The sequence below is a fragment of the Zingiber officinale genome, chromosome 7A (genome assembly GCF_018446385.1).
Source record: "Zingiber officinale cultivar Zhangliang chromosome 7A, Zo_v1.1, whole genome shotgun sequence".
Classification (NCBI taxonomy): Eukaryota; Viridiplantae; Streptophyta; class Magnoliopsida; order Zingiberales; family Zingiberaceae; genus Zingiber; species Zingiber officinale.
Window position 1 is genome coordinate 3,602,415 of NC_055998.1, and position 23,801 is coordinate 3,626,215.

The 23,801-nt window shown below is 43.3% G+C and overlaps 1 protein-coding gene across 1 annotated transcript; it reads left to right on the forward strand.

Moving 5' to 3' along the window:
- Positions 1–1,847: 1,847 nt before the first annotated feature.
- Positions 1,848–5,074, forward strand: LOC122000789 (auxin-responsive protein IAA17-like). Its single transcript, XM_042555247.1, has 5 exons — positions 1,848–2,471; positions 3,265–3,491; positions 4,309–4,450; positions 4,651–4,712; positions 4,854–5,074. Exons 1-5 carry the CDS (start codon positions 2,020–2,022, stop codon positions 4,889–4,891), a joined length of 921 nt encoding a protein of 306 aa, XP_042411181.1. The 5' UTR covers positions 1,848–2,019; the 3' UTR covers positions 4,892–5,074.
- Positions 5,075–23,801: the final 18,727 nt, after the last annotated feature.

The window sequence follows — 23,801 nt, forward strand, 5'->3', positions numbered from 1 at the left end:
ATTACGGTTCTTAATGAAGCCTTTCGACCTAAACCACCCAAATCTAATTCAAAATTATTTTATGTCAACCTTTTCCGTGGAATTTCCCCCTCCTTTTGTTTGATATTGGTGCCGAGTCCTCATAGGCTATTATGATAATTTGGAATATTTTGCTTTTTAATTGATTAGATCTATGAATAATTAATCACGTAAATTTACACACAATAAAAAAAAGAAAGAGAAAGAAACGGTGCATGTGTTGACTTCCTTGACGTTCAGGGTAGGGAGTTTTTGGGCTTTTAGCCCAATAAGAGCCCAAATGCGCTCCATTTTGATCAAAAGGTTCACCTTTAAATTCCAAATTAATAATTATTATAGTAAATAATAATAATAATTTTTGATAGTAATTCAACTGAATTGAAATATGTTTGTAATTTGATATTTTTTTTCACGACGGCAGTTGCCGTTTTGAAGATGAGGATGCAATAAAATAAGAAAATGGGGAGAGAGGCGTCCTTGTCTGGATGTGAGACATGGCGAACGAGTTACAGTAGGTTGTCGGTGGGGCAGGCTCCATCCTGCCACAAAATAAGTTAAAGTATCAAAATTTATGCCCCTCACTTATTGCTTTTTTTTATTGCCCCGACAAAGTTACTATCCTTTCTCTCTCTCTCTCTCATTCAAACATCCAATAATACAAATATTTTCTTTATATTTCAATAGTTCTAAATTTAGTTTTTATTGCTCCTTTAAATAGTCTAGTATGGTCCCAATAATATACAGTCACATTAGTTTTTGGACCTTTGCAATGACAATTTATTCTAATTTTAATGGAGAATTCGATATCTGAGAATATAGAAAAAATATATTATTGATATCGGACTCAAATATCTAATTAAATTATACATAGGAAATTCCAAAAATTTATAAGTTAGTTTTTTTAAAAATTAAAAGTAGATTATATAGATATTTAATTTATTTTTTAATTATATATATATATGTTTATATGATGTAATTATATATATTTTTATCGAAAAATAATAGTAGAATGAAAAAAAGGAAATTATTCGTATATATAAAATATCTAATTTTTTTTAATAGATATAAATATAAAAATAATAATACGAAGAAAGATATAAATTTGAGCCGAATCATTAGGGATGTAAATGAACCAAATAGTTCGCGAGCTATTCGGAGTTCGATTCGATGAAAAGTTCGTTTGAGTTCGTTTGTTTATCTTATTGAGCCGAGCTCGAGCTTGACAATTTTATCGAGCCGAGCTCGAGCTTAAGGATATTTGGCTCGTGAGCTTACGAACATGTTCATTTATAGGCTCGCGAGACAAAAAAAAATGAGCCTCAAATCGAGCTCTAAAATGAGTAAAAAAAAAAATGAGCTCTAAAACGAACCTTAAAATGAGCTTTAAAATAAGTCAAAAAAATGAGCTCTAAAACGAACAAAAAACGAGCTCTAAAATAAGTCCGAAAACGAGCCTGAGCTCGCTTAACGAGTTAGGCTCGTTAACTTTGATAATCGAACTAATAACGAGTCGTGTTCGAATTGTTCACGAACATAATAATTCCAAAACGAATCGAGCTCGAATCTTGTGATAAAAATTTAATTAACAAATCGAGCTCGAGCCTAATACTGTTCGACTCGATTCGACTCGTTTACATCACTACAAATCGTCATCCCTAACTATGAGTCTGGGAGTATTAGAAAAAAAAACTAATTGTATATTATAAAATTCAGCAAAATTACTTTTTTTTTTAATATAGTAGGCTACTTTTGGGTTTACAAAAAAAATTAATGCAAATAAAAATATATCAAGAGAAGCGCCTTTATACAAATTTCTGGATCTAAATAAATGGAGACAAAATACAGCAGGCTTCTCTCTGCGCTGACGCAGATACCCAAACTCAACTCTCAAAGGTCGCTCCTTTCTGCCTTCTCGCTCGTTGCTTCTCATCTTGCTGTCTTCTTCTCTTCTCCTTCGTCTCCTCGTGTGCTAATGCTCGCTGGTGGCCTTCGAAGAGGCTGATGTCACCACCTCTGGAGCACGATTGCATCGTCCTAACGGAGCGCACCTCCTCGGCGACCGCTGCCGGGGATGGGATTCTCAACCTGAAGGAGACGGAGCTCCGTTTGGGCCTCCCTGGATCGGAGTCACCCGACCGGTTTGACAAGGTTGGCCTCACCCTGGAGTTGCTACCGCCTAAGAGCTTCTTCACAGGCGCGAAGAGGGGATTCGCTGATGCCATAGATGCTGGAGCCGGGAAGTGGGGCCTGGCAGCCGGTGGGGATGACTCTGAGAAGGAAATGTCGAAAGGCGGTGCCTTGTTCTCTCCCAAGAGGGAGGGGGCTGGCGGTGGGAAGACGGCTGTGCTAGGGAGTGCCGCTAAGGATGTGGGGACAAAGGCTGCCGGCCGCGATTCGAAGATCTCCGTGGGAAATTCGGACGAAATCCAGCGTGAAATTCCTCCTGCTGCAAAGTAAGTCGAGTAAACTGAGGTTTTTTTTTCCTTCCTTTTTTTTTGTTTGTCATTTTACTAAGGCTTTTTTTTGGAATCATTTTTAGTTGGGGGAAAAAAAATTAAAAGAGTTCTTAAAATTTTTAACTTCAATCATTTTGTTTGGATTAAGTGAGAAAATGAGAAGTGAAATTCTATTTTGTAATCATAAACTTGATATATCTCTGTGTGTGAGAGACTGTATTAACATAGAGCTGTTAGTCTTATGAATTTTCAAGAATTCTCAAACATAAATCCATGAATTTTTATAGGATTTAAATCTCAAAATATTTGGGATAATAAAATTCTAACTTACTATGAGAAAATTTTACCCCTTAAGCTTTTACATTGTCCTGTGTTTTCCTATCATTTGCTTTGTTCTCTCCTTTTGTCTTAATCATTTGATTTAATTTTTTTCCCCCTTTTCTTTTGAATCGTTGCACTAACTTTAGGAGTATCTTTAATCTTCCTTGAAGTGTTCTTAGTTTGTGTTGATCATGATTTTCCTCCATTTCTATTCTACTTTCTTGAACCTAATTTGTAAACAAGCCTGTTTATTCTAAAATTTAAACTATGCAAAGAATTCCCGTTTATAATGCTCTTCCTGATCTACATGGTTATGGAATATTTTGGTTATCTTAGTTAGTGTATGCATACATGTTTCACTTTTACTTTTAAGGATCAAATTGTTTCTGGAAATAATGTGCAGAGTGATGCTTTATTGGTGAAAATGTCTGTTGATACATTCATCAAACTATTTCTTTGTTCGTGACAGGGCACAGGTTGTTGGTTGGCCACCAATTCGTAGTTACCGAAAGAACACAATGGCTACTAATCCCCCAAAGAACAAAGAAGTGGATGGAAAACATGGGTTCGGTTGTCTTTATGTCAAGGTTAGCATGGATGGTGCTCCTTATCTCAGGAAAGTTGACTTGATAACATATAGTGACTACAAAGAACTTTCTTTGGCACTTGAAAAAATGTTCAGTGGTTTCACCATTGGTAAGCTCTCTTTCTCCTCTTTGAAATTCACAATAGACTGGCTTATGTATTTGATAAGACAGGAAAATTATAACTAGAATCTTTTCTAAATATCTAAGGGTAACACACACTTGTTCTGGACATTGAACTCTATATTAATATTGGGTGATTCAATCGATAGATTTAAGGGTTGAAAAAATATTTCTAACTGATCTTTTGGTCCTTTTATACCTTTCCGGGAGTAGCTGTATTAATTTGTCTTACCTTCTGTAATTCATAATTCTTTGTTTTCAATTTTCATACTACGTTGAACATAAAACAAATGATTTCCCATCCTTTATCGTCCTCCCTAGTTCTAGAATTTGAACATTTCTAACAATAACCTTTTGTCATTCTCAATCAATCTCTCATCTTGTTGGGTCTGGATTTTATGATCGCCAAACATGTCGTTTTGTAAGTAATTGGCCATGAAACTCAAGAAACTAGATGCATTACCTCTATTTGGTATTTTCTTGGCCTATCTATCCTACATGCATTATAACTTGGATGGAACATGGATGAATTCCATAAAGAAGGAAATTTCTGAGACTGCCAAAGCTTACTTAGGTCTCCCACCTAATACTGTTATAGAGTATATACTTCCATATATTTATATTTGACAGATGACTTATTTGATTGTACTTTGACATTTCTTTTAACCCATTTATCTAGATAAAGTAAGAGCAAATTTTATCATATATATGCTTCATGACAGAGTAGATTTTACCCGAACTACCCTATACATTTTACCCACTGGTTATTGTAGCATATAAAGTTTTCTTCTTTATTGGAATTTCAGGGCATTGCAGCTCTCAAGAAATTCCAATGAGAGACGGGCTATCTGAAAGCAGGTTGTTGGATCTATTAAATGGATCTGAATATGTCCTTACTTATGAAGACAAGGATGGAGATTGGATGCTTGTTGGTGATGTGCCATGGAAGTAAGTTGACTATTTACAGTTGTTTGATCTCTTCACGTGATGCTATTGCAATATAAAATTGAGATTTACATATTCTTTGTCTTTTCTATAATGCATATTAATTGCATTGAAGTTTGTTTAGATTAGCAGCCTCTCTTGCTTTTGAATTTTGCCAGATCCTGAAAAGTTAATTTTGCACTGTTGATCTATTGATATGTCAGGATGTTCACTGACTCCTGCAGAAGATTGAGGATCATGAAGGGTTCTGATGCAATTGGACTCGGTCAGTTCTTGACATCTATATAATTCCAAAATATAAAATTTGCATATATTTGACTGAACAAGATTCCTATATTTGAATACTGTTTCAGATTCAATATGCCATCATTTTTACGCTAAATGAGTTCTTATTTTTCTCTTACAGCTCCAAGGGCCATGGAGAAGTGCAAGAACCGGAACTAGGGGGAAAACGATTAATATTATAGCACATAGGTTCTCCTTGGGATCAGAAGGGTTTTAGTTAGCAAGCGTTCTATATCTGTTATCTCTGTGATTCGAGATTTAATATTGACCAAGGCGTCGTTGCCTAAGACGTTGATGTCTCTATGACATTGTTGGAGTCATGCATGCTTAATTTCTCTGTTATATCTTTCGCCTATGATCGTGTATTTCTTTGCTTTCTCTTTAGACTCTCATGATCAGTTTTCCACTTCTAAACAATAATGATTCGGCATGTGTGTTTTATTTCTTTTCTAACCCATGTCTGAGATTTATCGAAATATAGATGAACATCGAAGAGTGCAGCTAACTGCAGCTTAAATGATTAGTCATTTGAAGATGAAATGAATTCCACCTTAATTCGATCATTTTGCCCAATTGTCTCATGTGGATGCCTATTAGAAATTTGTCCCTTCATGAACATCTCTGCAATTCAATAGCATTTACTGCTTTGATAAAGTAGCTGCATACCCTTCAAATTGTCACTCGTGCAGTCCTCAGTATGCCTTCGTCCAGTGGAGCAACTAGCGAGTCAATGCATGACCTTTATGGCTTGGCATGTTTAGCAAGAAAACAAGCTATAGACTCTAAAATGCGTGTCCTATTCTTTTGCTTGCAAAGTGGCTTTAGCAGATTGATTTATTTGACTGTTTATCTAAAAGTTACTGGAAGAAATTGTATGCTACTCTCGTGCCATCGTCGGATCGCTTTCATACAGGCTTTCTTTTTCTTTCAGCATTGTACATGCATGTTGAAACCTGCCCCCCCAGGCAGCTTTTCCGTGAAGCTCGATGAGTGGGGGGACCTCTACTGTGTACACAGATGTTCAAGCCTGCTGAGTGTTCTCTATTGAAAGATACTGAAGCCAATACCTGATCCATTTAATCTACTTCTTCTGGCCCTTCTTGAGTCATCGATTGTCCTGATTCTTTGAATGACAGTTCTTAAATCTTAGAACATCATGCTGATTCTTAAGTGGAGAACTTTGCCATTGCTGAACAAATTTAGCCTTCTTTTCTTGAGAATTTTACCAGGAAAATCTCAAGGTCTCAATTGTTATATGCGATAAACACGCTTTGCACAGATGGATAAAAGATGCTGATGACTAGATTATATTCGCATGCATGATTTACTTCAAGCACTGAAATATAATATGATTGGGAATCAGGTCCTACTTGATCGATGAACATTATGACAAGGTATGATGGAATCAGAGAAGTTAAATGGCATTATTGTCTGGATTATTTATCAATGAGGGAGGGCCTGTTTGCCTGTTTGCCTGTGGGTGAGGGGACAGCATCGACTCAATGGAGGGAGACCCCCAAAGCAAAGTTTTATTTATGTATTAGGCTTATAATCTAAGTTAATCCAACATTTCTGCCGACAGGCGTCCTAGTTGTCTGCAGCAGTTGTAAGTGTTCATTACTGTGTTTTTCTTTTGCCAAGATCGCGTACCTGAAGCCCAGGGATTTGGCTTCTCAGATGATTTCTGCCAGAAGTGGCTCTTCCTTCGATTACTTTTTAAGCTAAATCGTTAGGAAAAAAATGCTTAATTTTAAGTATTTGAATCCCGGTCCGGTTTTTGGGAGCAAAGTTACTTTGGATTTATCTTCTTGGATTACTATAAAATAAGCGAAAAGTAAGAATATTTTCCTCGTTTTACCGTTTGTCTCCTCCAAATTTCACAGCGTCACTGTGTTCCCTACTTGCGATAATCACGACGAACCTCAGTTTTTCCTTCAGAAAACTTCGATAATATTTTTTTTCACCGTTTCCCGTCTCGTTGCTCGATGGAGACTTCTCATGGCCGACGCACTCGGCGAAAGACGACGAGCGGAAGCAAACAAAGCACGATCGGGTCGGTGCTGCGTCGTCGACCAGGTGTTCGATCAAATGCACGAGATGACTCCACCGGCTCCACATCACGTGCGCGACGGAATCACGATGCAGTAAAAGAAGAATTGTGATGCGGCACGACACGGGATTCAGCGATCTGCCCGCATCGGGATGAGAGCTCGCGGTTGTTCGCGCTCTCCTCGAGCGTGACCCGACAACGTACTAAAGCTGCCGGCCTCGGGCCTCAGTTCGGTCCCAGCCACGAGTGGTGCCGAATCGGGTGCGCATGTACGTGAGACGTTGATTGAAAGGGATACAATCATACCATCTGTATTTTTTTTTCCCCTTTTGTGTTTCCTATAGTGTTCACTGTTCTAATTCTTCTAATTCGTCATTTATATCAATCCTTGGACCTCGAATCAACGAGCTAGTTTAATTTGCTTTTAGATGCAGTGCATCATCTCGAGAATATTCGGCTGCTGGTGCCTGAAAGTGAGCCTTGGTGTTGAGACTATGGCAGAGCTTCATCAGAAAAAATGTGCAACTTATCAGGAGCGCAAGTGTACGCAGACATGCAGGAGAGAGCTTTTTCAAAGACGACGTTGGACGAGCTGAGTCAAGGCCTGAGACTGCACACCATGCATCGGCCATGTCGAACCAGGCCCAAGTCCTTTACATGCTCGGGCCCCTCCGGACAGTATGTGTATAGTGTGTATATACATGCGTTCAAAAATGCACATAGACGTGATCATATCAGGTGCCTCTTCAAAGAGCTGTCTAAAGACCGACTGAACTTATATTGGTATAATGGATAGAAGTGAAGAGTATTTTTAGACACTGATGAAGGATGTTACATGACAAAGATGCAAATTATTATGATAAAAAGAGAAACAAACCAATCTGCAATAAGAGATCCAGGAAACATGGTTAGGACCAATCAAGTTGTTGCATCATTGTTTATGCGTCACAGCATACATATGGACAAGGCCGGCTCCGAGACCCTATAGTCTATGCCTAGGGCCCTATAGCTATTTTATTAGGGCCCTCAAAAGTCTTAATATTTTTTAATATTATATATATATATATATATATATATATATATATATATATATATATTGAACTAGCAAACATTACTTCTTTCATATATATTTTATTTTCCTCTTTCTTTATAGGAATAGAAAGTAGGAGTTCCTCATCTATTAGACATAAAATAATAATAATAATAATAATAGAAAGCAAGGTTCTTCATTCATTAATTCAATGCAAAACATCAGTAGCCCTCTTCTTTAAATCTTAGCAATTTAAGAAAAATAAAAATAAAAATTCAAGATCACCGTTCTTATTTTATAAGCTATTTGATTTTATTATACTTTATTTATTTTTATTGATATTTGTAACTAAAGTATCTATTAAAAAATAATAATAAATTCAATTAGTCTCATCGATTATTTTTGAGATAATCGACACAGTCTCAAATTTTTTTTAACCAACCATCAAGATAAATCGAAAAGCACGCACGACGATCAACCCAGAAGCTTAGCATCCGATTCAATCCCACGGAAGTTTTCTACATGCCATCGGATAAATCGAGAAGTACATGCAGCGACCAATCTAGAAGCTCAACACCCTTTGATTGCGCGTCCTATTTAGAAGAAAATTTTCTACAAATATATCATACTTGAGGATTAAATCATGAATATCTAGATGACAATCTAAATATCCTATTATAACATTGTGACCCAATAATAGAAGTATCCGATCAACGAGGTTCTAGATGATTATTGTTATTCAATATTTGAGAATGTTTTTTTTTAAATTTATGCTCATTTTAATTAGTTTAAATAAAAATTAATATTTGTTTGTTATTTATCTAGAAAATAATGTTAAATTTGAAAGATCATCAAATTAGAATAAAATAATAAAATCTTATTTAGGCTAAAAAAATTAAATAATTTAATAATTTTATTAATTTAAAATATTATCAAATTTTAAATATAAAATTTTAATTAATATTTTTCATCTCAAAAATTAATGTGGGGCTAAGAGGGCATATTTGAGACTCTGAGAATGTATAGATATTAAGTCTCTTACTCTATTATATTGAGATACTGAGCCATTAATGAGTAGTGTTAAAAGAGCTATCTAAGTCTCCGTCTTAGAACATCCATAACAGGTATTAACGCTAATGTGGATATTTTTTTTGATATTGTAATATTAACACGTTTAAATCTTTGAAGACATTAATGTTACGGATTCAAAAAAAAACTAATAAAAAATAAGCATTAACGTATTTCACGCTAAAAATATTGCGGATGGTCTTAGCATAATGCTAGTCATAAAGTAGTCATGCAAGAAAAGCAAGCGACAAGTTACAACTTTACTTGATAAAAAATATTTACAAGGACAGATGCAAAATAAAAGAGAAAAGGATACGATAATGCAGTCCAAGGCTCCTGAAATTATTTTTTCTTCTCATGAGTTGGTTGAAAGATAGGTATTCCAGCAAGGGGTATTGCTTTTCTCTTGATCCTTTTGAGTCCTTTGTGCTTTCTTGAAGTCAATTTTGGCCATCACCATGTAACATTTTTGAGCGGCGCTTTGATCTCCGATGACTAACCCAACTCGATCCGAAATTGAAAACTTTAACTTCTGATGAAAATTAAAGACCACCGCACAGAATGAGCTGAGAACGAACCTTCCTAATTAATAAGACATTGTAAGATAAGGGAGCATCGACCACAATGAAGATGGTGCTCCGAGTTCGTTTTAAAAGTTCTTCACCTAGTGAGAGAGGGAGATAATCTGCCCCAATGGTTATAACTAGGGGGTAAACAAATCAAGCCGGTTTGCGAGCTTTTCGAGCCGGCTCGATAAATATTTGATTCGTATTCGAACTTATCGAATTCAAGCCGAACTCGAATATGTTTAAACTTTTTTTCGAGCCGAACTCGAACCCAAATTATTTAATTCGATAATTCGCGAGCCATAATATTTTATTAATATAATATAATTATATATTAAATAAATAAATTTTGAGCCTTTCGAGTACTTTATTTTGAGAAATAGTTTGAATAGCTCACGAACATATTCGAATCTTTCGAACCGAACTCGAACCCGAGCAAAAAATTTTAAACTTTTTGAGCTTCAAATAGAGCTCAAACTCGAATATAACTAATTTGAGCCAAATTCGAGCCTTAGATTTTTCTTCATATTTAGCTCGATTCGATTCGTTTACATCCCTAGTTGTAACTCATGATCGGTGAACTAAATAGGGCAGTTGACATAAGTCGTAGCTCCTCTTGGTCGATTTGCATTTGGTCGAAGGTTTCCTTAATTGTATGTCACATTTACTAAGCTCCCTATGTGTACGAACACTCTCGTCATGTTGTAATAGCTATAATGGCACGGATCATTAAGACATCGTCGTGCGGGGTGACAACTCTTTCTAAGTCTTGGGAGTCCAAAGTTGATAAGAGGGCCATTTTCTCAATCTCTCCTAGTGCTAATGTTGTAGTTTTCCAACCTTCGTCGTTGAGCCTTCTTGGCTTGGCTGGAGTCTTCATCCGTGGAGCCATTTGTGATCATCTTTATGTCACCTTGAGAGGTAGTGTTACCCTGACGATCTCGGCAATCATCCCGACAATCATCTTGGTGGTCATTTCGGCGATATGGGGAGTGACTTTGAGGTGGTCCTGGCTCTTGTGTAGGGATTGAGTTGTCTTAGCGCTGGGTTTGCTAGTCTCCCACATCATCGCATTGAGTGTATCTAATGGGTGTATGCCTGATAACTGTAGGAATGTTGCGACCGACTAGAGGGAGGAGGAGGGGGGGGGGGGAATAGCCTGAAATTAGAGTTAGAATAATCTCTTACTTTTAAAACTAGCAAGGATAAACAGTTAAATAATTATAAATAAATTAATCAACAATATAAAAGAAAAGAGGCAAAACTTAATTGGTTACAACCTAAAGTGGTTGTTAATCCAAGGTAAATGAAAGCTCAACAAGAATTTTCTTCGTTGAAGGCGGAGAAGTCTCTTACAATCGTTGACAACTCAGTAGGGAGTATACAAATTGATTACAAGTTGTTGTTCTGAACTCCTAGGATCAGAGCTCTATTTATAGCTGTAAATTCCTCATAGAGGTTTTGATGTGATCAATTAAGTCAACTTAGGTCTTGTTGTCTTTTGAAACCTTGTGTCTAAGTGTGCAGAGACTTATATAGGAGCAAAGGAAGTCGAGCGAAAGACGCAGCTAGTGAGAATGACGCTATGGGAGAGAGTCGACGGGCTTGGTGTGTCTGAGGGATGAGGTGCTACGGAAGAGTACACTGGCGGATGAGAAGAAAGTGCGCGGAGCTTCCGAGGGACGAGAAGTCGGAGTAGAAGACTGCTCAAGAAGGTCGAAAAATGGGTTCGGGTGAGCCCTAGTCCAAATGGCTGAAATCACCCAAGCGAACGGAGTCGAAAAGGGAGAAACTGAAAAGTCAATAAGCTATTGACTGTCCAGCACGATCTGGGCACCTAGACCCTCGGGGGTAGCTAGGACGCCTCGGGCTTGCACCCTCAAGGACCAGTTCATCCCAGTCTGGGCTGTTGGATATTTTGGGCCACGAAAACCGCTTTTCGCGTCGCGGAAACCCCGAATCACCCAAAGTCGTAGATCCGTGCAAGGAAAACTGAACGAAAATTACGAGTACGAGTTTTTACATATCTAGATCTACTCCTAAATCTATGTGTTAAGAAGTATACCTTGAAGCGTGCCCTTTCGCGTTTCCGCTCGTCTAAGGAAATTGCCGGATCTCTAGACCGTCAAGCGTCGGTCCTCTAGAAGTATCCACACGGACACGTAGGTGGAGAAAACCTCACACAAAGGTGTGCTAGCACCTTGGTAAGATTCGGCCAAGCAAGGAGGAGAGGGAGAAGGAGAGATTGAGAGGCAGAAGGAAGAAGATACACACTTGAATGAATGAATGAAAATCAATTCATCCCATTCAAAATGTGGCCGTCCACTATCTTCATGTGTAACTCCCCATTAAATGCAATTAATGTGAAGTTATTAAGAAAATGGCTTTGTAACTTCCATGAGGTGGCACCCATGATGATGTGGAGTAACATCATTAGTCCACTTCAATGCCAACTCACCAATGAGGTGGCATAAAGTCAAGTCAAACTTGACTTTTAATCTTCCTCTCAAGTCAAGTCAAACTTGACCAAATCTCTTCCATGGTTGATCGAATCCAACCATTTGATTCAAGCCAACTTAATATAATGAATCTAATTCATTTAATTAAATTGATTCAATGAGTCAAAATCTAAATTAGACTCATTGAACACATGAATCAACTTGAGTCAAACTCAAGTTAGCCCAATTAGGATTACTCTTAATCCAATTTGATTCATCAAATGAATCTAATCCTCTTGGTTCATCATATGAACCTAATCTCCATTTAATTGTCCTTAGTATGTGACCCTATAGGTTCTTGTAACGTTGGCAATGCCCTAAACCCATTTAGGAGCATAAGTAATGAGCGGTATCTAGCAACACATCATTACTACCCAAGTTACAAGAATGTCGAGATCCGACATCACCTTGTGACTACTAATTGTGACTCCTCACAATATGTGTGACATTGTCCTTCTATCCAAGACATCTAGATTGATCAATATGAGGCATAGACCGTGTCATCCTCTAATCAATCTAAATCTTGAACTCCAAGTAGACTCACTCGATCAAATGAGCTCAACATCTCATGTTGACTCATTTGGGCATGGCCATGCACTTAGTGGTCTCACTCTATCAAGAATACCGATGTCGCTCCCGTCATATGGGAGGGATAGATCCCATCTACATCACTCACATCCTTCTGCATAATTCGTTATATACCCAGTAATCGCCTTTATAGTCCACCCAGTTACGGGTGACGTTTGACGAAACCAAAGTACATAACTCCTTATGTAGGGATCCATGGTGACTTCAGGTCTAAGGACTAATAGTCATACTAATAGCCACATGAGAAAGTATATGACACTCATATAACGATCCATGATACTTTCTCATGGCGGGTCATTCAGTATACATTCTCCAATGCATACCCATGTGTCAACTTGATATCTCCATATCCATGACTTGTGAGATCAAGTCATCGAGTTGACCTACATGCTAGTCTTATTGCATTAACATTGTCCCTGAATGTTAATACTCGACTAGGAATGATTTAGAGTAGTGTTCCCTATATCATCTCACTATCGATTCAACTAATCGATTGATATAGGTATGAACCTTCTACTCAAGGACGCTATTATACTTAGTCTATTTGACACTAATACAAATAAGTATAATAACCAAACAAATGCCTTTATTAATATACAAGAATATGATACAATGAGTCCATACAATCATCAAATGATTGGCTCTAGGGCTCTAACTAACAATCTCCCACTAGCAATAGTGCCAATCAGTATAGGCTCTAAGGCCTAATGACCTAGTGTGACCATCATGCTTCCTCTGTGCCAAAGCCTTGGTCAAGGGATCTGCGATGTTAGCCTCTGTAGGTACTCTGCAAATCTTCACATCTCCTCTATCGATAATCTCTCGAATGAGATGGAAGCGCCGTAGTATATGCTTGGTTCGCTGGTGTGAGCGAGGTTCCTTCGCCTATGCTATAGCTCCATTGTTGTCACAGTAGAGCTCAATAGGGTCAGCGATACTGGGAACCACCCCAAGTTCGAAAACTGCCTCCTTTGCTGCCTCTGATGCAGCAATATACTCGACCTCTGTTGTAGAATCGACATCTATGTCCTGCTTGAACTCTTCCACTCACGGCACCACCATTAATGCGAATATGAACCCCGATCGCGATCGATAATCATCCCGGTCGGTGCGGAAGCTAGCGCCATCAGAACCTTTACGCCTAGCTCATCATCGCATCCATATATCAAGAAATATTCTTTAGTCCTTCTTAAGTACTTAAGAATATTCTTGACCGCTATCCAGTGACTTTCACCTGGATCTGACTGGTATCTGCTCGTCATGCTCAAAGCATACGAGACATCAGGTCGAGTACATAGCATGACGTACATGATCGATCCTATGGCTGAGGCATAAGGGATCTGATCCATGCGGTCTCTCTCCTCTCTAGAAGAGGGACCTTGAGTCTTCGAAAGACTCACGCCATGTGACATCGGCAGAAATCCCTTCTTGGAGTTCTGCATGGCAAACCGAAGGAGTACCTTGTCAATGTATGTACTCTGACTTAGGCCAAGCAATCTCTTAGATCTATCTCTATAGATCTGTATCCCTAGAATGCGGGATGCCTCACCTAAGTCCTTCATTGAGAAGCAACTCCCTAGCCAGGTCTTGACAGACTGAAGCATAGGGATGTCTTTCCCAATGAGTAGTATGTCATCCACATACAATATGAGGAAGACTACTATATCCCCTACAACCTTCTTATAGACACAAGGCTCATCTTCGTTCTTGATGAAACCAAACTGTTTGATTGCATCATCGAATCAAAGATTCCAGCTCCGAGAAGCTTGCTTTAGTCCATAAATGGACCTATGCAGCTTGCATACTCTGCTAGTATGCTGTGGATCTACAAAACCCTCAGGTTGTGTCATGTACACATCCTCGAGCAGGTTTCCATTCAGAAACGCGGTTTTGACATCCATCTGCCATATCTCATAGTCATGGTAGGCTGCAATAGCAAGCATGATCCGAATGGACTTAAACATCGCTACTGGAGAAAAGGTTTCATCATAGTCAATACCATGAATCTGCTTGAAACCTTTAGCTACCAAGCGACCCTTATAGATAAGTCCATCCATGTCAGTCTTTCTCTTAAAGACCCACTTGCACCCAATGGGTTTTACCCCTTCAGGTGGATCAACCAAAGTCCATACTTGGTTGGTGTACATGAATTACATTTCGGATCTCATGGCCTCTAGCCATTTCTCGAAATCTGGTCTCATCACAGCTTCCTGATAGGTGGTAGGCTCATCCTCTATGAGCATAACGTCATCATGGTCAGACAAGATAAATGAGTATCTCTCAGGTTGACGACGTACCCTATCAGACCTGCGAAGAGGTATGTCTACTTGAACTGGTTGTTGTTCCTCAACTCCTTGTGGAACAACATCATCCACAACACTTTGTGGTTCCAGTTCAATTACCATCGAGGCATCAGTGCTATTGTTCGCATCTTGAACTTCTTCAAGATCGAACGCGCTCCCACTAGTCTTTCTAGAAACAAAGTCCCTTTCTAGAAAGACCCTAGTCTTTGCCACAACTACCTTGTGCTGACTGGGAATGTAGAAGTAATATCCCTTAGTTTCCTTGGGATATCCGAAGAAATAGCACTTGTCGGATTTGGGTCCTAATTTGTCTGAGACTTGACGTCGTACGTAAGCCTCACAACCCCAAATCCTCATGAAAGACACCTGGGCATCTCTCCCAGTCCATATCCTATATGGTGTCTTTATCACGGCCTTGGATGGAACTCGGTTGAGAATTAAAGCTGCCGTGTCTAGAGCATATCCCCATAGATATGTCGGAAGATCTGTGTGACTTATCATAGATCGTACCATATCTAATAAGGTACGATTCCTCCTTTCGGATACACCATTCCACTGTGGTGTTCCAGGAGGAGTGAGTTGAGATAAAATCCCACACTCAGCTAAGTAGTCACGAAACTCATGGCTTAAGTATTCACCACCTCGATCTGATCGAAGTATTTTAAACTCTACCTTAAGTATTCACCAACTCATGATCGGTGAACTAAATAGGGCAGTTGACATAAGTCGTAGCTCCTCTTGGTCGATTTGCATTTGGTCGAAGGTTTCCTTAATTGTATGTCACATTTACTAAGCTCCCTATGTGTACGAACACTCTCGTCATGTTGTAATAGCTATAATGGCACGGATCATTAAGGCATCGTCGTGCGGGGTGACAACTCCTTCTAAGTCTTGGGAGTCCAAAGTTGATAAGAGGGCCATTTTCTCAATCTCTCCTAGTGCTAATGTTGTAGTTTTCCAACCTTCGTCGTTGAGCCTTCTTGGCTTGGCTGGAGTCTTCATCCGTGGAGCCATTTGTGATCATCTTTATGTCACCTCGAGAGGTAGCGTTACCCTGACGATCTCGGCGATCATCCCGACAATCATCTTGGTGGTCATTTCGGCGATCTGGGGAGTGACTTTGAGGTGGTTCTGGCTCTTGTGTAGGGATTGAGTTGTCTTAGCGCTGGGTTTGCTAGTCTCCCGCGTCATCGCATTGAGTGTATCTAATGGGTGTATGCCTGATAATTGTAGGAACGTTGCGACCGACTAGAGGGAGGAGGGGGGGGGGGGGGGAATAGCCTGAAATTAGAGTTAGAATAATCTCTTACTTTTAAAACTAGCAAGGATAAACAGTTAAATAATTATAAATAAATTAATCAACAATATAAAAGAAAAGAGGCAGAACTTAATTGGTTACAACCTAAAGTGGTTGTTAATCCAAGGTAAATAAAAGCTCAACAAGAATTTTCTTCGTTGAAGGTGGAGAAGTCTCTTACAATCGTTGACAACTCAGTACGGAGTATACAAATTGACTACAAGTTGTTGTTCTGAACTCCTAGGATCAGAGCTCTATTTATAGCTGTAAATACCTCATAGAGGTTTTGATGTGATCAATTAAGTCAACTTAGGTCTTGTTGTCTTTTGAAACCTTGTGTCTAAGTGTGCAGAGACTTATATAGGAGCATAGGAAGTCGAGCGAAAAACGCAGCTAGTGAGAATGACGCTATGGGAGAGAGTCGACGGGCTTGGTGTGTCTGAGGGATGAGGTGCTGCGGAAGAGTACACTGGCGGATGAGAAGAAAGTGCGCGGAGCTTCCGAGGGACGAGAAGTCGGAGTAGAAGACTGCTCAAGAAGGTCGAAAAATGGGTTCGGGTGAGCCCTAGTCCAAATGGCTAAAATCACCCAAGCGAACGGAGTCGAAAAGAGAGAAACTGAAAAGTCAATAGGCTATTGACTGTCCAGCCCGGTCTGGGCACCTAGACCCTTGGGGGTAGCTAGGACGCCTCGGGCTTGCACCCTCAAGGGCCAGTTCATCCCAGTCTGGGCGCCCAGACCTGGTCCAGCCGCCCGAACCAGAAAACTTATTTGCGCCATGCTGTCGTCGATCCATTACATCACGGATAAAATTTTATCCACACTCAGGCATCTGGAACCCTTCTAAGTGTCTGGATCAGGTCTATAAATACAATTATGATTTCTGTAGTTAGAGCACAAAACTTGTAAACGAATTCTCTTTTTGTTCTACTACTTTTGTAAGCTGTCAAAGTTATAAAGAGACTACTTCACCCAAAGGAGATTTTAGTAAGCTTTATTTGTCAAAGATTAGCAATCCTCTGATTACAAACATAGTAAACACTCTTGCCTCTATTTTTAATTTATGCATTTACTTTTTATAAAAAAAAATGTGGAACCGCCACATCAGCGGTCCCCCTAGAGCCGGTCCCACGGATATGGAGGGAGGTAAATGCAGGTACACAGCTGAAAGCGCATAGCCGGGACGCTAACCCCAGGCAATGACACCCCGAGGATCGAACCCTGGACCTTTCGGCCATGAAACCATGCACCCCCAGCTGTGCTACGCCCTGGGGACAGCTAGGGGTGCATTTACTTTTTATTATTATACAAGTGTTTGCCTAACTTAGTTTAAAGATCGAGAAAGGGTATTCGTGTCTATTCAGGTCTATTCACCCTCCCTAGCCAGCTGTCAGGGGACCAACAATTGGTATCAGAGCGAAGACGCTTCAGAAGGACTAACTGTCGACTGAAGCAAAGGAATCAATGGCCGGACTAAGCCTCATCCCGCTAAAATTCGAGGGGGAGTTAGCGCACTAGAAACGCCAAATGGAGGTATTCCTAATGATCCTGTCCGAGCGCTGAGTCGATGGACACTGGGGATGTGGCACTCTCTGCTGTGTTCGACTAGTGATGTGGATCTCCGGCGAACCTGCAAAGAAGCCGAGCCGGGAGGGGTTTACCGGCGACGACCCTCCGACGCTCAAGTCAGGCAGTGAAGAAGAAGAAGAGCAAGGCAACGCTACTGTGGCTACAGTGATGAGAATCACATACCTCCGTCGAAGTCTAAGGGTCCTTATATAGGACCCCGGGGAGGCGCGAGCACGCTTTTCGATGCGTGCACGCTTTCTGATACGTGCACGCTTCCCCAAACATACCTCAGTAGGGTTGTGTTAGAAAAGCATGCCTGACGTCATTCCGCAATCGTCCGAGCATATCCCGGATGTGACAGTGGAAACTTCCACCGTACGATACTCTGTTCGCTCCGACCGCCGACCATGCTGTTTGTCGGCGGTAGGTGTCTCGAGGATGAAGTTACCAGCTGTCCTTTTTGTCTCCTTGCGCTCTTACCTGTTCCCGGGCTGAGCGGACTAGCCGCTCGGCGCTCATGGCCTCCGGGAATGCGTATACCTCGACCCGGGCGGGGAAGCCCTGCTCATGTGTTCGGATGGAATCGCGCCTTATTGTCCTGTGGCTCGGCCGAGCGGCTTGTCCGCCCGGCCCATAGACTCTTTTACCTGAGCATCGGAAACCCGACCCCTGGTCGGGCTGTCTTTCGTCTGGTCCGGGAGACCCTTGGCCGGATGTCCGGTCGGCCAGATGCTCGGTCGGCCGGCCACTCCGCTCGGCACGACCTCTGTCCGCTCGACACGACCTTGGGGTTGACCCTCTTGACCATTGACCTCCACGTGTCGTTGACCTCCCGCCAATGAGGGTCCCCCGTCCTTACCACCGGATCACCGAGCATAGACGATGGAAGAAGTTGGACGCCAACTCATGGTGACACTCTCTCCCGAAGAACTAGACGCGCTCATCCAAGCGCGGATAACCAAGATAGTCGAGCAACAACAAAAGGCTCAAGCCGATCGGATAGCGCAATAGGCAACGTCAGCATCAGGCGGTCGGGCGGCACCAGACGACCGGCCGGAGCAGCTCTCAATATGAGGCCAGAACAAAGGGTCGACCGACACTCAGGTGGAAGCCCCACCCGCCCCGATACCGTTCCATCGGGCTTTATTCCAAACGCCCTCAGAAGTCGCGCAAGCCAACCTCGACTGGGGCTCTTCGTTCGATGAGGCACCCCTTCGCGACGCAAGGAAGGGCAAGGCACCACAAACAGACTCGTCCCCCGAGCGGATCAATAGACAATTCTCCGAGGTCATCCTGCGCGACCCACTACCAAGGCATTACGCGCCCCCGACGATCGGGGAATACAACGGGACCACCGACCCGGACGACCATCTGGGTAAGTTCGACAACATAGCCACATTGCATCAATATACAGATGATGTGAAGTGCCGGGTGTTCCTCACCACCCTCTCGGGATCGGCGCAACGATGGTTCCGGAGGTTGCCGAACGGATCAATCACAAGCTTCAAAGAGTTCCGTACGACATTACTCCATCACTTCGCGAGCAGCAGACGCTACCAGAAGACCAGCGTCAGTCTGTTCGCCATCAAACAAGGCTCGAAGGAGTCGCTCCGAGCCTACATCCAGCGTTTCAACCAGGTGGCTATGGATATCCCGACGGTTACTTCAGAAACTATGATGAACGCGTTCACACAGGGGCTCGTGGACGGGGATTTCTTCCGTTCGCTCATCAGAAAGTCGCCTCGCAGCTACGACCACATGTTGAACAAGGCCAACGAGTACATCAACGTGGAGGAAGCTCAGATGGTGAGGAAAAAGGAAGCACCATCCGAGCCACCAGCTCATGCCGAGCGGAAGCTGCCTTCCAATTATCAACCACCGAGAGGACCCCGCGCAGAGGTAGCCCGTCCTTATTAGCAAGCAAGGCCGCATGCCGTTCAATAAGTAGCGGCCGATCGACCTAAGCCCAAGGGGAAGATATGGACTTCCATGTTTTGTTCGCTTCATCAGTCAGCAACTTACAACACCCGCAACTGTTGGAGCCTCCCCCCAATCACTCATCCTACACCAAGGAGCTATCGCCGTCGATCACCTTCGCCGAGCCGATGACGTCAGCACCAAAGTCCTGGCCGGCGTACAGAAAGGAGATCTCCCAAACGACAACATAACCAGTAGCACAGGGTCATTCCTCGGGCATCGCATGAACGACACCGACCATCCGCTCGGGAGGAGGAGAATAGAGGCAATGCGTCGAGGGGTGAAATCAACATCATCGCTGGAGGGCCGACCGAGGGCAACTCCAACAGGGCACGAAAAGCGCATGCAAGGCAGCTCACGATCCATGCAGTTGGCTGCAGTCAGGAGCGGACGAACGGGCCCGAGATCAGCTTTGGGCCTAGGGACCTCGAAGGAGTCGAAGTCCCGCATGATGACGCTCTCATCATCCGAGCGGTAATAGCTAACTACACTATTCACCGCATCTTTATTGATACAGGCAGCTCGGTCAACATAATCTTCCGGAAGGCATTCGACCAATTGCAAATCGACCGAGCCGAGTTGCTGCCGATGACAACCCCCCTCTACGGGTTCACCGGTAATGAAGTTTTGCCGATCGGACAGGTCCGGCTGGCTATCTCGCTGGGAGAGGAGCCGCTCAGAAGAACGCGGACTGCCAACTTCATTGTAATCGACGCTCCCTCTGCGTACAATGTGATTTTGGGGCGATCGGCTCTCAACGAGTTTCGAGCGGTCGTCTCCACCTTCTGCCAGAAAATCAAGTTCTTAGTTGAAGACCAAGTTGGAGAAGTCTGAGGGGATCAACTGGCAGCCCAGCGATGCTACGTAGAGATGGTCCGAGCCGAGGCTAAATCCGCTCGGAAAGTGCCACGAGTCGAGGCCAGAGAAGGAGCTGATCGGATGTCTCCAGCGAAACTGCGACGTCTTCGCTTGGTCAACTTATGAACTGCCGGGGGTCTCGCCGAGCGTAGCGCAGCATGAACTCCACGTCCGACCGGACTCTCGGCCGGTGAAGCAGAGGAAGAGGGACTTCAGCGCTGAACAGAACATCATCATCCGAGCTGAAGTTGAGAAACTGCTGGAGGCCGACCACATACGGGAGGTGCAATTCCCGAGCTGGCTCGCCAATGTGGTGCTGGTCTCCAAGCCAGGCAACAAATGGAGAGTCTGCATCGACTTCCGGGATCTAAACAAGGCATGCCCAAAGGATTTTTACCCTCTGCCCCGGATCGATCAGCTGGTAGACTCTACCTCGGGGTGCGAGGTGATATGCATGCTGGATGCATACCAGGGATACCACTAAGTGCCGCTAGCTCGGGAGGATCAGGACAAAGTGAGCTTCGTTAATGCGGACGTCACCTACTGCTACAACGTGATGTCGTTCGGACTCAAGAACGCTGGGGCTACCTACCAACGACTGATGAACAAAGTATTCCGGGAGCAGATCGGGCACAACCTGGAAGTCTACGTGGATGATATACTAATCAAGCCACTCTGAGCGGCCGATCTTTGTACAGACATAGAGGAAACCTTTCGAACACTGAGAAGGTATGGAGTCAAGCTGAACCTCCAAAAATGTCTGTTCGGAGCAAAAGGCGGACGCTTCTTGGGATATATCATGACTGAGTGGGGCATAGAGGCGAACCCTAGCAAGGTGAAAGCACTGCAAGACATGCCGCCTCCCAGGAATCTGAGGGAAGTGCAACGCCTCACCGACCGGATAATGGCATTGTCGAGATTCATCTCTAAGATAGTCGACCGGAGCTTGCCATTTTTCAAGATCTTGCGTCGAGCAACCAAGTTCCAATGGGATCAGGAGTGCGACTGGGCGTTCGAAGAGCTAAAAGCCTATTTCAACTCACTACCTGTGCTGGCTAAACCAAATGTGGGTGAGCCGCTCCGTATATACCTGTCATCAACCGAGCATGCTGTCGGCTCGGCACTGGTAAAGGGAGGCGGAGAGGAGCATCTAGTGTATTTCCTGAGCCACATTTTAAAAGATGCTGAGTCCTGCTACACTGGTCTTAAGAAGCTTGCTTTCGCGCTAATCCTGGCCGCACGGAGGCTCCGCCCTTATTTCTTGGCGCACACAATCGTCGTTATGACGAACAGCCCGTTAGGGAGGGTGCTCCTAAATCCGAAAGCGTCCGAGCGGCTCATTAAGTGGACGATAGAGCTCAGTGAATTCGACATCCAGTATCAACCCCGCTCGGCGATCAAGGCGCAGTCCTTAGCAGATTTTGTAACTGAGGTACAGAATCCCAAGCCCGAAGCCTTGTGGAAAGTATTTGTGGACGAATCGTCCACTCGGCTCGGGAGCTGAATAGGTATTTTACTACTTTCCCCTCAAGAAGAGCGGATGCACCTATCCGTCCGTCTGGATTATCGGGCAACAAATAACGAGGCGGAATATGAGGCCCTCATAGCCGACCTACAGGTCGCGCGGCATGTGGGAGCCCACCGGGTGATGCTGTACTCTGACTCCCAGTTGGCCGTTCAACAGCTCTCGGGGTCCTTCGAGATAAACAACACAAGGCTCCGGCTCTACGTGGAGGCCTTTGAAAAAGCTCAGAACTAACTTCACCGAGGTTGTCATACAGAAGATCCCCCGAGCCGAGAACCAGTCAACGGATGAATTAGCCAAACTCGCTAGCTCAATATCGCTGATCGTCATCCAACAGCCAGTTGAGCAGGTGTCCTTGGTGGCGCACATCGACTGGATGGAAGGCCTCACATTCCCGAGCGATTGGAGAACAACCATAATAGAATTTTTGCGTTCGGAGGCCACGCCGTCCGATCGAGAGGAAGCCCAGCTACTGAGAAGGAGAGCCGGCCGGTTCACACTCATTGGGGACCAACTTTACAAAAAGACGTTCTCCCGTCCGCTGCTGAAATACGCAGAATATATTCTCCAGGAAGTACATCAAGGATCCTGCGGAGGCCATCCGGGCGGGCGATCGTTGGCTAGGAAGGTCCTGCTGGCCGGATACTTCTGGCCAACTCTACAAGAAGACGCCGCTCGGACCGTCGCTACCTGCCTTTCCTGTCAGAAGTTCCACAGCTTCTCCCATAGGCAAACGGAGAAGATGAAGGCGTCTACTGTGTCCTGCCAGTTCAACCAGTGGTGTATGGATATAGTGGGGTCTTTCCCTATGGCGACCGGGCAACGAAAGTTTTTATTAGTGGTGGTCGACTATTTCTCAAAGTGGGACGAAACCGAACCGCTGGCCAAAATAACCGAGCAGATGGTCAAAAAGTTCATCTGGCAGCATATAATTTGTCGGTTCGACATTCCTCGCTGGCTCATTTCGGATAACGGGCGGCAATTCATTGGTCAGGAGCTCGGAGAATGGTGCAAAGAATACGACATCGAACAACACTTCACTTCCGTGGCGTATCCTCAGAGCAATGGTCAAGCTGAAGTAGCCAATCGGGAGATCCTGCGAATACTTCAGGTTCGGCTTGATCACATGGGAGGAAGCTGTGTGGACGAACTGCCCGGCGTGCTATGGGTCATTCGCACAACCCCAAAAGAGGGAACGGGGGTAACACCGTTCCACTTGGTATATGGGGGCGAGGCGGTTGTCCCAGTCGAGATCGGAGTCGAGTCCGATCGGATCCAGAACTACGATGGGGCCAACGCCGAGCGGAGACAGCTGGAGTTGGACCTAGTCGACGAAGCACGAGCTAAAGCAGCCGTTCAGCTGATGGCGTACCGGCAAAGAATGAAGCAGAATTACAACAAGCGTGTAATTCCCAGAGCATTCCAGGTCGACAACCTAGTATGGAAGAAGATGAAGCCGGTCGGCGATGTGAGTAAGATGGCAGCTCCCTAGGCGGGGCCCTTTAGAGTCGTCGAGAAACTCCGATCGGGTGCATACTATTTGAAAGATGAGGACGGACGACGGCTAGAATGACCGTGGAGCGCAAACCATCTCCAGCCGTACCGAGCGAGATAAAAGGTGTGCCGGTGTAATTTATCTCATGTATGCCTTGTTCGTCTGTATCCTTTGGCTGCAGGAGTAAAAATTGAAAAAGACAAAGGATATGAGCATTTGTTGTCGAACGGCAAAACTCTCGGAAG